Below are 14,308 nucleotides of genomic sequence, written 5' to 3' on the forward strand. Positions count from 1 at the left end.
CCATAAAACAACTGCCCGCTCCCGAACGTATTACACCAACTGAAGTAGAAGAAGTCAAAGAGCAAGTGACAGTTACTGAAGAAATTACGAGAGAAGGTAAACCCAAGAAAATCATTAAGAAAAAGGTTATCAAACGTAAAGGTCAGGAACAAAAAGTAACTGAGACAGTTACTATTGAGGAAGCAGGAAAAGCACCTGTAACGACGGTGACTGAAGGACCAGTAGAAGAAATAGTAGAAGAAGTGATAAAACCGGAAGTTATTAGACCAAAAGATGTAGAAGAGGTAACTGAACAAGTCACAGTCGCCGAAGAATTAACCAAAGAAGGTAAACCAAAGAAAACTACAAAGAAAAGGATCATCAAACGTAAGGGAAAAGAACAGCAGGTCACTGACGTGGTTACAGTTGAAGAGAAAGGAAAACCTCCTATCACTACAGTAAAGGAAGGCCCAGTAGAAGAGATAGTGGACGAAACAATTAAACCTCTTCCAGCAGCAGAATACGCAAAACCAGGTGAAGTCGAGGAAGTTCATGAACAAGTCACAGTTATCCAAGAAGTCAGTAGATCGGGCAAACCAAAGAAAACTATTAAAAAGAAAGTCATCAAACGCAAAGGTCCAGAACAACAAGTTACTGAAATTGTGACTGTTGAAGAAGAAGGAAAAGCACCAGTGACAACAATTACCGAGGGACCAGTTGAAAAAATAGTAGAGACTTTCACTAAACCATTGCCTGCCCCACAACGTATTGAACCAACCGAAGTTGAAGAAGTACGTGAGCAAGTAACAGTTACTGAGGAAGTAACTAGAGAAGGTAAGCCGAAGAAGACCACAAAGAAGAAGATCATTAAAAGAAAAGGTCAAGATCAGAAAGTAACTGAGATAGTAACTGTTGAAGAACAAGGCAAAACTCCAGTCATAACTGTAAAGGAAGGACCAGTAGAAGAAGTTCTAGAAGAAACAATAAAAACATTGCCTGCTCCAGAAAAAGTAAGACCAACTGAAGTTGAGGAAATTAGAGAACAAGTGACTGTCACTGAAGAGATAACTAAGGAGGGAAAACCTAAAAAGACTACCAAAAAGAAAATAATCAAACGAAAAGGAAAAGAACAACAAGTGACTGAGATGGTAACCGTTGAAGAACAAGGAAAAAGACCCGTTACAACGGTGACTGAAGGACCTGTGGAGGAAGTTGTAGAGGAAGTTATAAAGCCGCTGGCTCTTCCAGAGTATATCACACCAACTGAGGTGGAAGAGATACGTGAGCAGGTCACTGTCACTGAAGAAGTAACTAAAGAAGGCAAACCTAAAAAGACCACCAAAAAGAAGATAATTAAACGAAAAGGAAAAGAACAACAAGTAACTGAGATGGTAACCGTTGAAGAACAAGGAAAAAGACCCGTTACAACGGTGACTGAAGGACCTGTGGAGGAAGTTGTAGAGGAAGTTATAAAGCCGCTGGCTCTTCCAGAGTATATCACACCAACTGAGGTGGAAGAGATACGTGAGCAGGTCACTGTCACTGAAGAAGTAACTAAAGAAGGCAAACCTAAAAAGACCACCAAAAAGAAGATAATTAAACGAAAAGGAAAAGAACAACAAGTGACTGAGATGGTAACCGTTGAAGAACAAGGAAAAAGACCCGTTACAACGGTGACTGAAGGTCCTGTGGAGGAAGTTGTAGAGGAAGTTATAAAGCCGCTGGCTCTTCCAGAGTATATCACACCAACTGAGGTGGAAGAGATACGTGAGCAGGTCACTGTCACTGAAGAAGTAACTAAAGAAGGCAAACCTAAAAAGACCACCAAAAAGAAGATAATTAAACGAAAAGGAAAAGAACAACAAGTGACTGAGATGGTAACCGTTGAAGAACAAGGAAAAAGACCCGTTACAACGGTGACTGAAGGTCCTGTGGAGGAAGTTGTAGAGGAAGTTATAAAGCCGCTGGCTCTTCCAGAGTATATCACACCAACTGAGGTGGAAGAGATACGTGAGCAGGTCACTGTCACTGAAGAAGTAACTAAAGAAGGCAAACCTAAAAAGACCACCAAAAAGAAGATAATTAAACGAAAAGGAAAAGAACAACAAGTGACTGAGATGGTAACCGTTGAAGAACAAGGAAAAAGACCCGTTACAACGGTGACTGAAGGTCCTGTGGAGGAAGTTGTAGAGGAAGTTATAAAGCCGCTGGCTCTTCCAGAGTATATCACACCAACTGAGGTGGAAGAGATACGTGAGCAGGTCACTGTCACTGAAGAAGTAACTAAAGAAGGCAAACCTAAAAAGACCACCAAAAAGAAGATAATTAAACGAAAAGGAAAAGAACAACAAGTGACTGAGATGGTAACCGTTGAAGAACAAGGAAAGAGACCAGTTACGACTGTAACTGAAGGTCCAACAGAAGAAGTTGTAGAAGAAATAATAAAAGAATTGCCAGTTCCAGAAGGAGTAAAACCAACTGAAGTTGAGGAGATCAGAGAACAAGTGACTGTCACTGAAGAGGTAACTAAAGAAGGCAAACCTAAAAAGACTACCAAAAAGAAGATAATCAAACGAAAAGGAAAAGAACAACAAGTGACTGAGATGGTAACCGTTGAAGAACAAGGAAAGAGACCAGTTACGACTGTAACTGAAGGTCCAACAGAAGAAGTTGTAGAAGAAATAATAAAAGAATTGCCAGTTCCAGAAGGAGTAAAACCAACTGAAGTTGAGGAGATCAGAGAACAAGTGACTGTCACTGAAGAGGTAACTAAAGAAGGCAAACCTAAAAAGACTACCAAAAAGAAGATAATCAAACGAAAAGGAAAAGAACAACAAGTGACTGAGATGGTAACCGTTGAAGAACAAGGAAAAAGACCCGTTACAACGGTGACTGAAGGTCCTGTGGAGGAAGTTGTAGAGGAAGTTATAAAGCCGCTGGCTCTTCCAGAGTATATCACACCAACTGAGGTGGAAGAGATACGTGAGCAGGTCACTGTCACTGAAGAAGTAACTAAAGAAGGCAAACCTAAAAAGACCACCAAAAAGAAGATAATTAAACGAAAAGGAAAAGAACAACAAGTAACTGAGATGGTAACCGTTGAAGAACAAGGAAAAAGACCCGTTACAACGGTGACTGAAGGTCCTGTGGAGGAAGTTGTAGAGGAAGTTATAAAGCCACTGGCTCTTCCAGAGTATATCACACCAACTGAGGTGGAAGAGATACGTGAGCAGGTCACTGTCACTGAAGAAGTAACTAAAGAAGGCAAGCCTAAAAAGACCACCAAAAAGAAGATAATCAAACGAAAGGGAAAAGAACAGCAAGTGACTGAGATGGTAACCGTTGAAGAACAAGGAAAGAGACCAGTTACGACTGTAACTGAAGGTCCAACAGAAGTAGTTGTAGAAGAACAAATAAAACTACTTCCAACCGCAGAATTTGTGAGACCATCTGATGTAGAAGAAGTACGTGAACAAATAACCGTCACAGAAGAAATAACTAAAGAAGGCAAGCCAAAGAAAGTCACCAAAAAGAAAATCACCAAACGTAAAGGCAAAAAACAACAAGTTACGGAGGTCGTCACTGTTGAAGAAGAAGGTAAGCCGCCAGTAAGAACAGTTACTGACGGTCTGACAGAGGAACTTATAGAAGAAATAATAAAACCACTGCCTGCACCGGAGAAAATCCATCCATCTGAAGTAGAAGAGATACGTGAACAAGTGACTGTGGCAGAAGAAATGACAAGGGAAGGCAAACCTAGAAAGGTAACTAAGAAAAAGATTGTCAAGCGCAAAGGGAAGGAACAACAAGTCACAGAACTTGTCACTGTCGAAGAGCAAGGAAAAGCACCAGTTACTACAATTACTGAAGGTCCACTGGAGGAAGTACTAGAAGATACACTAAAAGTACTTCCTGCTCCTGAACGCGCAAAATCGGGAGAAATTGAAGAGGTACGTGAACAAGTAACAGTCACAGAAGAAGTAACCACAGAAGGCAAGCCTAAAAAGATTACCAAGAAGAAGGTTATTAAACGTAAAGGCAAAGAACAACAGGTGACTGAAGTGGTAACAGTTGAAGTAAAAGGTAAACGACCTGTTACAACCGTAACCGAGGGTCCTGTAGAAGAAGTAGTGGAGGAATTTGTAAAACCTCTGCCCATAATTCAACGCGTCGAACCATCTGAAGTGGAAGAGATTCGAGAAGAAGTAACAGTCACTCAAGAAGTGACTAATGAGGGTAAACCAAAGAAGACAACCAAAAAGAAAATAATCAAACGTAAGGGCAAAGATCAACAGGTAACGGAGGTTGTCACTGTTGAAGAACAGGGTAAGAGACCTGTTAAAACTGTCTCTGAAGGACCTGTTGAAGAAGTGGTTGAAGAGACACTGAAAGCTCTTCCAGCACCGGAGTACGCTAAACCTGGAGAAGAAGAAGAAATACGCGAACAGGTAACCGTTACAGAAGAAGTAACGGAAGAAGGCAAACCTAAAAAGGTAACTAAAAAGAAGGTAGTAAAACGCAAAGGAAAAGAGCAACAAGTCACAGAAGTTACAACAGTCGAAGAACAAGGCAAGGCTCCTGTTACGACTGTAATTGAAGGGCCCACTGAAGAATTGGTCGAGGAAATAATAAAACCATTGCCAACTCCAGAAAAAATTAAACCATTTGAAGAAGAAGAAATCCGTGAACAAGTAACTATTACGGAAGAAGTCACTAAAGAAGGTAAACCTAGGAGAGTTACCAAGAAGAAAGTTATTAAACGCAAAGGAAGAGAACAGCAAGTCTCTGACATTGTCACAGTTGAAGAACAAGGCAAGGCACCAATTACAACTATCACTGATGGTCCTACAGAAGAAATACTAGAAGAATCCATAAAAGCATTACCAGCTCCCGAATATGCCAAACCAGATGAAGTCGAAGAGGTTCGTGAACAAGTAACAGTTACTCAAGAAGTAACCAAAGAAGGTAAACCAAAGAAAACTACCAAGAAAAAGGTTATCAAGCGCAAAGGCAAAGTACAACAAGTTACAGAAGTTACTACTGTGGAGGAACAAGGCAAGAAACCTGTCACAACTGTCACTGAAGGTCCAGTAGAAGAAGTAGTTGAAGATATGCTGAAACCACTACCAACTCCAGAATTTGTCAAACCATCTGAAGTAGAAAAAGTCCATGAACAGGTAACTATCACTGAAGAATTAACCAAGGAAGGAAAACCCAAGAAGGTTAAGAAAAAGAAAATAATCACACGCAAAGGAAGAGAACAGCAGGTATCTGAAGTAGTAACAATTGAGGAACAGGGAAAAGCTCCAGTTACAACTGTTATTGAAGGTCCTACAGAAGAAATTGTTGAAGAAACGATTAAAACATTATCAGGTCCAGAATATGCCAAACCGGGTGAGGAAGAAGAAATTCGTGAACAAGTTACTGTCACACAAGAAGTCACTGAAGAAGGGAAACCAAGAAAGATCACCAAAAAGAAGGTCATTAAGCGTAAAGGCAAAGAACAACAGGTGACAGAAGTTGTTACCATCGAAGAACAAGGAAAGAGACCTGCAACAACCGTCACTGAAGGTGCTGTCGAGGAAATAGTAGAGGAAATGGTAAAACCATTACCTGCTGCAAAACGTGTGAAACCTACTGAAGTAGAAGAAGTTCGTGAACAAGTAACTATCTCTGAAGAGATAACTAAGGAAGGTAAACCAACGAAAGTCACCAAGAAAAAGCAGATCAAGCGTAAAGGAAAGCAACAACAGGTTACTGAAGTAGTAACGATCGAAGAACAAGGCAAGGCTCCAGTTACAATTGTCACTGAAGGTCCAACAGAAGAAGTAGTCGAAGAAATATTGAAAACTTTACCAGCACCCAAATATGCTAAACCATCAGAAATCGAGGAGCTTCGTGAACAAGTCACTGTGACCCAAGAAATTACAAAAGAAGGTAAACCAAAGAAAACAGTTAAAAAGAGGGTTATCAGGCGTAAAGGGCCACAACAGCAAGTAACAGAAGTTGTCACAGTCGAGGAAGAAGGAAAAGCTCCTGTCACAACCGTAACCGAGGGACCTGTTGAAGAACTGATTGATGATGTAATAAAACCACTTCCTGTTCCAGAATATGTGAAACCAACTGAAGTTGAAGAAGTTCGCGAACAAGTGACTGTCACTGAAGAAGTTACTAAGGAGGGTAAACCTAAGAAGGTCACGAAGAAGAAGATCATCAAACGCAAAGGAAGAGAGCAACAAGTGTCTGAAGTTGTCACTGTAGAAGAACAAGGCAAGCTTCCAGTTACAACTGTTACTGAAGGTCCTACAGAAGAAATAGTTGAAGAGACACTGAAAGCTCTTCCTGCCCCAAAACATGCTAAACCAGGAGAAGTTGAAGAGGTCCGTGAACAAGTTACAGTTACGCAAGAAGTGACAAAAGAAGGCAAACCCAAGAAAGTCACCAAAAAGAAGGTTATCAAACGCAAGGGAAAAGAACAACAAGTGACTGAGATGGTAACCGTTGAAGAACAAGGAAAGCGACCTGTCACAACTGTCACTGAAGGTCCTATTGAAGAAGTTGTCGAAGAAATTGTAAAAGCACTTCCTATTACAGAACGTATAGAACCTACAGAAAAGGCGGAAGCACCCGAAGAAGTAGAAGTGACTGAGATCGTTACGAAAGAAGGCAAATCGAAAAAGGTCATTAAAAAGAAAGTTCCTAAGAAAGTTCCTATATCTGAAGAAGAGAAGATCGAAGCACCTGAAGCTCCAGAAATTCCTCTAGAAAAAGCTAAGAAGAAACCTGTCAAGCTCCAACGTATGAAAATAACGAAATTCGAAGCCACAAAACTCGAAGTTCAAGAAGTATCGGTGGATAAACCTCAGTTCGCTCAAATTAAATTACGCAAGACTCCAACTGTGAAACGTCCAGTGGAGAAAAAGGACAAAATTCCTCGCGTTCTTCTTCGAAGCCGAATTACACCTATTGAGTGGCCTCCAGCGATAAAACATTTGAAGATCGACGAGCTCGAACCAAACGAGGTCCAAAATGGTATCTTATCTCGCAACATTGAAGAAGCTGATAAGTTACCAAAACCAAAGAAGAAGAGGATCAAGCGCATAGAAAAAGAAATAGCAAAGCTTGAGAAGTTGGATCAGGAGTTCGAGGAGTTAAAGAAAGAATTACCACTAGAGAAACTTGAAGAACCTGTACCAGAAGTAAAACCAGAGAAGAAAGTTAAAAAGAAAAAACCTGTTGCAAAGATTGAAGGTGAGAAACCTCAGTTGATGAGGATCAGTATCAAGGAACAGAAAGCAATTAAACCTAAGATCGAAGAACCGGCTACTCCTTTATTCGCGCAAATTAAACTAAAGAAAGCTCCTGTCAAACCGAAGAAAAAAGAAGACAAGGATGAAAAGTTCCCTAAAATTCTTTTACGCAGCCGTATCACAGAACACGAATGGCCACCGTCGATTAAATATCCAATTATAACCGAACTTGAACCTAATTACGTACAGAATGGTATTCTATCTCATACCATGGAAGAAGCACTAAAATTAAAGAAGATAAGACATAAGAAGGTGAAACTTCCAGAGAAAGAAATAACAGAATTAGAGAAAGTGGATCAAGAATTTGAAGAATTGAAGAAAGTTCCATTAGAAAAGGTAGAAGAAATGGCACCATATGAACGTAAACCTAAACCAGAAAAACCTGAAGAAGAAAAACCGAAGAAATTGAAAATAGGCAAAGGAAAGCCGCGGATTGCAGAAGAGGAGAAACCAGAGACTGTGAAACTGAAGAAGATACCAGAGAAGGTTCCAAGTGTTTCAGAAGAAGAGGCTCCCGTTCCGAAGAAAAAAGAAGAAAAAGAGAAACCAAAGAAAGAAAAAGAAGAGAAGGAATATCCTGAGTTAAAACCATTTGAACCTTATGAGATGGAAACTCCGGAAGTTGAACTGGAAGAAAGAGAGGTGCCAGAGTATCCTGAACCGGGAAAGAAAGTTCCTAAGAAAGTTCCAAGCAAAAAACCAAAGAAAGAACGTAAAACACCAGCTCAGGAAACCGAGGCTATTCCAATAGTACCTGGAATTCCAAAACCAGAAGAACCGGAAGAAGAAGAAGAAATAAAGAGGAGAATTCCTGAAAGAGAAGCTCCAAAGGAGGAGCCAGAGAAAATCAAACTGAAACCTTGGAAAAAACCGGAAGAAGAGAAAGAGGAAGAGAAGAAGCCCGAAGATTATCTGAAATTCGTTCCCAAAGACGACGACATTATCGAAACTGTCGAGGTTGTTACAACCGTAATTACAGAAGAAATACCTGAAAAGAAACCGCGAAAGATCAAAAAGAAGAAAACCACGACCAAACGTGGTGACGAGAAACCAATAGTTGTTGAAGAGACAACGATACAAGAAGAAGGCGAAGAGCCACTCGTAACTGTCGAAGAAATTGTCGAAGATAAACCAATGGTATTACCGATAGAATCGATTGTACCAGCCGCGCCTGTCGAAGAGATCAAAGAAGAGATCGTAACGAGCGAGATCGTGACCGAGGAAGGAACAAAGAAAACTGTACGCAAAAAGCGTGTCACCAGGAAATACGAAGGTAAAGAACAGGTCACTGAAGAGGTGACCGTGGAAGAGGAAGGTAAAGAACCATTAACAGCAACAATAGAAATCCACGAAGACACTACACCAGAAATACACGAAAAACCAAAACACAAAAGACCGATAAAACCTAAAGCTGACAAGAATGTGACAGAAGGTAAGCCTATTTCTTACGTATTACTATCATCTCATACAACTATATATATATACGTTTCATTCATTTACCAAATAGTGCATAAATATATTATACGATGTAAACAGAACAAGATACAAAGACATGATGGACAAATATACTTATATTTCTATACTTTATACATGTAACATTGATCAGTGTATCTGTTGATGAGCTATTGGTATATATATATTGGTATATATATATATATATATGCTTTCTATATCGATACTTCGTTTATTCGTTAATGGTTTGTTAAGTGGTTTCTGCCATAAAGAAATGCTTAATGTTGAGAATATTTGTTAAGCAGATCTAAAACATTTTGTTCTTTTCACAGATATTACGGAAGAAGTGGTTGAAAAGGTAGGATTTATGACCGATCGTAAGATTGTTTTATTTGGGTAGGTCATCTCATAAATAATGTATTTTTTAATATATGTATAGATTAGATGAAAATAATCGAGTATTTATTAGAAGAGTATTTATTACGGGGAGATTATAGTGTAACAAGAAATAAAAAACGAAACTAAAAATAAAAATTAATTCTTTCCATACATCAAAAATACGATAATTCAAAAATAAAAAAGCACATTACTTATGAAATGACCTACTAAAATGTCTAAAATTAATAACACAAGTACAAATTACTTATTTTTTTTAATGAAAAAACAGGAAATCATCGAGGAAGTCAAACCTATCAAAAAGATCATCAAGAAGAGGAAGCCAGTGCCGGGTAAAGATGAAGTAACAGAGGAAGTCGTGGAAGAGATAATAATAGAGCAACCACAAGAAGAAGAAGCCCGACCAATCATTGAAGAAGTAGAAACAGTGACGATCACGGAACACGATGTACGAAAAGCTCCAAAGAAGAAGAAGGAGGTGGTCATCAAAGAGGAAGAAGAGATCTTCGAAACAATCGAAACACCCACTCAGAAAATAATTCGAAAGAAGATCCGTCCAATGAAGAAAGGAGAAGAAGAGATCGTGGTGGAAGAGATAATTCAGAAGCCACTAGAAGAAATAACCAAAATGGAAGAAGAACAAATAGTAGAAGTCGTTGAGACACCCACTAAGAAAGTAGTAAAAAAGAAGAAAGCCATAGTGAAAGATGACGGTGTTCCTGAAGAGATCGTTGAAGAAATTATTATCGAAAAGCCACAGAAAGAAAAAGCGAAACCTAAGGTAGAAGAAGGAACAGAAACGGTTAAAGTAACAAGGGTTGATCTGAAGAAAGCACCGAAGAAACCTGAAGAGATAGTAGAAGAAGAAGAAGAAATCATTGAAACCATTGAGACACCAACAAAGAAGATCATTCGAAAGAAACCTAAAGATAAGAAGGAAAAGGTAGTGGAACAAGTTATACAGAAGACCATAGAGGAAGCAAAAGCCATGGAGGAAAATGAAATCGTAGAAATCATTGAAACACCAACGAAGAAAATAATCAAGAAGAAAAAAGCTACAATCACAGAAGGAGAAGCTCCTGAGGAACAAATCGAAGAGATCGTGATTGAGAAACCTGTTAAAGAAAAAGCCAAAAAGAAGATTCTACCAAAAGAAGGTTTAGAAATCACTGAAATTATTACCGAAACTTCTGTCGAGGAGTTACTTGAGGAGAAGGCTAAACCTGAAGAAGCCAAACCCTCGGAAGTGGAAGAAGAAAAGGCAGAAGTTACTAAGGTAGAAGTAAAGAAAGTTCCAAAGAAGAAGAAGAAACCAGTTACAGCTCTTGAAGCCGAAGAGAAGGACGAAGCTGTGGAAGAAATAAAACCTGAGGTACCTAAAGAAGAAAAGGCGGAACCAGCTGTTATAGAGAAAGAAAGTGTTGAAGTGACTGAAGTGATTTCTCAAGTGACCACGGAGGAACTTCCTGAAGAGGTTAAACCTAAGAAGAAGAAGGCTACTGAGGTTAAGGAGATAGAAGAACAGGTGATCAAAAAAGAGGTTAAAGTGAAGGAAGCACCGAAAGAAGGTGTGTCTGAAACTGAAGAACAGCCAGAGGAAGAAGTACAAGAACTTGTAACTGAGAAGCCAAAGAAGGTTAAAGCCAAGAAAGAAATTACGCCTCAAGATGGTATTATAACCACTGAAGTTATTTCTACAACTGCGGAAGAAGAATTACAAGTGCAGAAACCAGAAGAAGATAAGGCTAAAATAGTCGAAGAGAAGGAAGAGAAAGCAGAAGTAAAAGAAAAGAAGGTTACTGTAAAGAAGACTCCTAAGAAGAAATTAACACCGAAGGAAGCTGAAGAGGAACAAGTGGAGGAAGTTGTGGAAGAGATTACAGCGGATGAACCAAAGAAAAGGAAGGCTAAGAAGACTGTCCTTCCGAAGGAAGAGTTACAAACAACTGAAGTGGTTACTGAGATTACTACAGAAGAAATAAAAGAAGAGAAGCCAAGGGAAGAGAAGGCTGTTCCTAAAGAGGAAGAAAAAGTTGAAGAAGAGGCAACGGTTACCGAGGTTTCTGTGAAGAAGGTACCTAAGAAGAAGAAAAAGGAGGAAGTTGTGACGAACGGTGAAGTGATTGAAGAGAAACTGAAAGTGAAGGAAATTCCTGAAGAGAAACAGGAAGTAAAGGAAGAAGTAAAGGAAGAAAAACCAGAGGAAGTGAAACCAGAAGAAGAAAGAGCAAAGGAGGTGGAAACGGAGGAAGAGAAACCAAAAGAAAAACCAAAGAAGAAGAAAATCACCGCAGAAAAGAAACCCACCGTTGTAGAGGAAGAGCAACACGAGGAAAAGATAGAAGAAATACCAGAAGAGAAGCCAAAGATGGTCAAAGCCAAGAAGGAGATTATTCCACAGGATGCCGTTGAAACCGCAGAAGTTGTTCCAGAAACTGTTGCTGAAGAAACGCCAACAAAGAAACCTGAAGAACGCAAGGCTGTACCAGTCGAAGAGAAACTGGAAGAAGAAGTAGTAATAGAAGAGGTTCCTATAGAAAAAGCTCCGAAAGAGGAAGAGAAAGAAATACCGGAAGAGAAACCAGAAGAAATTCCTGAAAAACCAAAGGAAGCAAAGGTTGTAAAGAAGAGAAAGAAGAAGATAGTGAAGAAAGATGAAATCGAGGAATGGGTCGAACCGGAGTACGAACGACCTGTACTGGAACCCATGCCTGAGAAGATTCAATGGGAACCAAAGAAAAAGAAAGAGAAGAAACCTTTACCAGAATCTTTGCAAAAATTGGTCCCTCAAAAAATCGAAAGAAAAGAGATCAAACCCACGAAGCTCAAATACTCAGAACCGGTTGAAACCGTTCAGTTCGCTGCGATCAAATTGAAAAAAGTGGCAGTTTCGAAGAAGAAAGTAGTTGAAGAAGCCAAATTCCCGAAGATCATGTTACGAAGCAGACTTACATTCGTCGGTGACTATCCACCTGAAATTCAATATCCAAAGATAACAGAACTAGAAGAGAATCCGGTTCAATCTGGTATTCTGTCTAGAAACACCGAGGAAGCTCTGGAAGTGCTGAAGCGAAAGGTCAAGAAAGTTAAACTTCCTAAGAAAGAAATTGCAGAATTGGAAAAATTGGATCAAGAATTCGAAGAATTGAAGAAGGTACCTTTGGAGAAAGTGGAGGATAAATCGATATACGAACGTCCACCGAAGAAGCCTGCAGAAAAACCAGAAGAGCCACAGAAGTTGGTCGTTGGCAAAGGCAAGGTACCTGAAGAAGAAAAAGTGGAACCTGAAAAGGTGAAACTAAAGAAGGTTCCTGAAAAGAAACCAGAAGAAATCGAAGAACCATTGAAGAAACCACCCAAACCAGTACCTGAAGAGGAAGTGAAACCAGAGAAAAAAGACAAACCAAAGGTGAAATTAGAACACGATGAGTTAAAGCCTTTGGATTTCGAGAGACCAGAACTGGAGAAATATGAACCAGAGAAATACGAAGAACCAGAAAAACCAGCACCAGAGCCAGTTCCAAAACCATACGAACCAGAAGAGAAGAAGAAGCCAGATCAAGAGATCGAACAGATTCCGTTGATAAAGGGAAAACCGAAACCACAAGAGCCGGATAAAGAACCTGAAGTTAAGTTCAGAATACCTCAAAAAGACAAGCCAGAAGAGGAACCAGAGAAGATAACGTTAAAGGGTTGGAAAAAAGACAAACCTGAGGACGAAGGTGTGGAAGAGTTCCCAGCGAAGGAAGAAGAGGAAGCTCCTAAAGCACCCAAAGAAGAACTTGAAGAAATCACTGTGAAGCGTAAGGTGAAACCAAAGAAACCCAAAGAGAAGGTTCCAAAGGAAGAAGAGGTAACACTGAAGGAGCCTGAAAAGAAGAAACCGGAAGAAGTTCCAGAAGTAGTAGAAGATATCACTTTGAAAAAGGAACCAGAGAAACCTATTGAAGAAGCTCCTGCTGAACTTACCATCAAGAAGCCAGTTTTGAAGGAGAAAGAAGTACAAGAAGAAGAAATAGTGGCTGAAGTGACGTTAAAGAAGAAACCGGAGAAACCTGAAGAAGTGGTTGAAGAAGCAATTGTGAAGAAGCCAAAGAAGAAGAAGCCCGTAAAAGAAGAAGAGGCTGTTGAAGTTACAATAAAAAAGAAAGAGGAAGTGGAAGAAGAAATTAAAGAAGACGTTGTTATAAAGAAGAAGCCAAAGGAGGAGGCGCCTGCAGAAGTGGTTGAAGAAGTCATTTTGAAAAAACCAGAAGAAAAAGCTGCTGAAGAAGTAACTGAAGAAATAGAGAAACCTAAAAGAAAGAAACCTGTGGAGGAAGAAGCTGCAGACGAAGTCACTATTAAGAAACCAGTTGTAGAGGAAAAGAAGGAAGAAGACGTTCCTGAACAGGTAACGCTAAAGAAGAAGAAACCAAAGGAAAAACCGGTTCCAGAAGAAGTAACCGAAGAAGTTACACTGAAACCGGTTCCGAAAGAAGAAGAAAAGGCACCAGAGGAAGTAACTGAGAAAGTGGAGATGAAGAAACCTAAGAAGAAGAAGCCAGTGGTTGAAGAAGCTGCCGATGAAGTTACTATCAAGAAACCAGTGCCAGTAGAAAAGGAAGAAGAAGAAATTATAGAAGAAGTAACATTTAAGAAGAAGAAACCAAAGGAGAAACCGGTTCCAGAAGAAGTGATTGAAGAAATTACACTGAAACCAGTTCCGAAAGAAGAAGAAAAGGCACCGGAGGAAGTAAGTGAGAAAGTGGAGGTGAAGAAACCTAAAGAGAAGAAACCAGTGGTGGAAGAAGCTGCCGATGAAGTTACTATCAAGAAACCAGTATCAGTAGAAAAAGAAGAAGAAATTATAGAAGAAGTAACATTGAAAAAGAAGAAACCAAAGGAAAAACCGGTTTCAGAAGAAGTGATTGAAGAAATTACATTGAAACCAGTTCCGAAAGAAGAAGGAAAGGCACCGGAGGAAGAAAAGAAAAAGAAAAGGCACCGGAAGAAGTAACTGAGAAAGTGGAGGTGAAGAAACCTAAAGAGAAGAAACCAGTGGTGGAAGAAGCTGCCGATGAAGTTACTATCAAGAAACCAGTATCAGTAGAAAAAGAAGAAGAAATTATAGAAGAAGTAACATTGAAAAAGAAGAAACCAAAGGAAAAACCGGTTTCAGAAGAAGTGAT

At 39.6% G+C, this 14,308-nt stretch overlaps 1 protein-coding gene across 1 annotated transcript in view; it reads left to right on the forward strand.

The window, feature by feature from the left end:
* Positions 1 to 14,308, forward strand: part of LOC100743641 (titin) — a 133,563-nt gene that overhangs the window by 101,600 nt on the left and 17,655 nt on the right. Inside the window, 3 exon segments of the mRNA XM_033323400.1 lie at positions 11 to 8,721; positions 9,074 to 9,099; positions 9,409 to 14,091. Of these exon segments, the coding sequence (XP_033179291.1) occupies positions 11 to 8,721; positions 9,074 to 9,099; positions 9,409 to 14,091 (13,420 nt within the window).

The sequence above is a fragment of the Bombus impatiens genome, unplaced genomic scaffold, assembly GCF_000188095.3.
Source record: "Bombus impatiens unplaced genomic scaffold, BIMP_2.2 scf_0967, whole genome shotgun sequence".
NCBI lineage: Eukaryota > Metazoa > Arthropoda > Insecta > Hymenoptera > Apidae > Bombus > Bombus impatiens.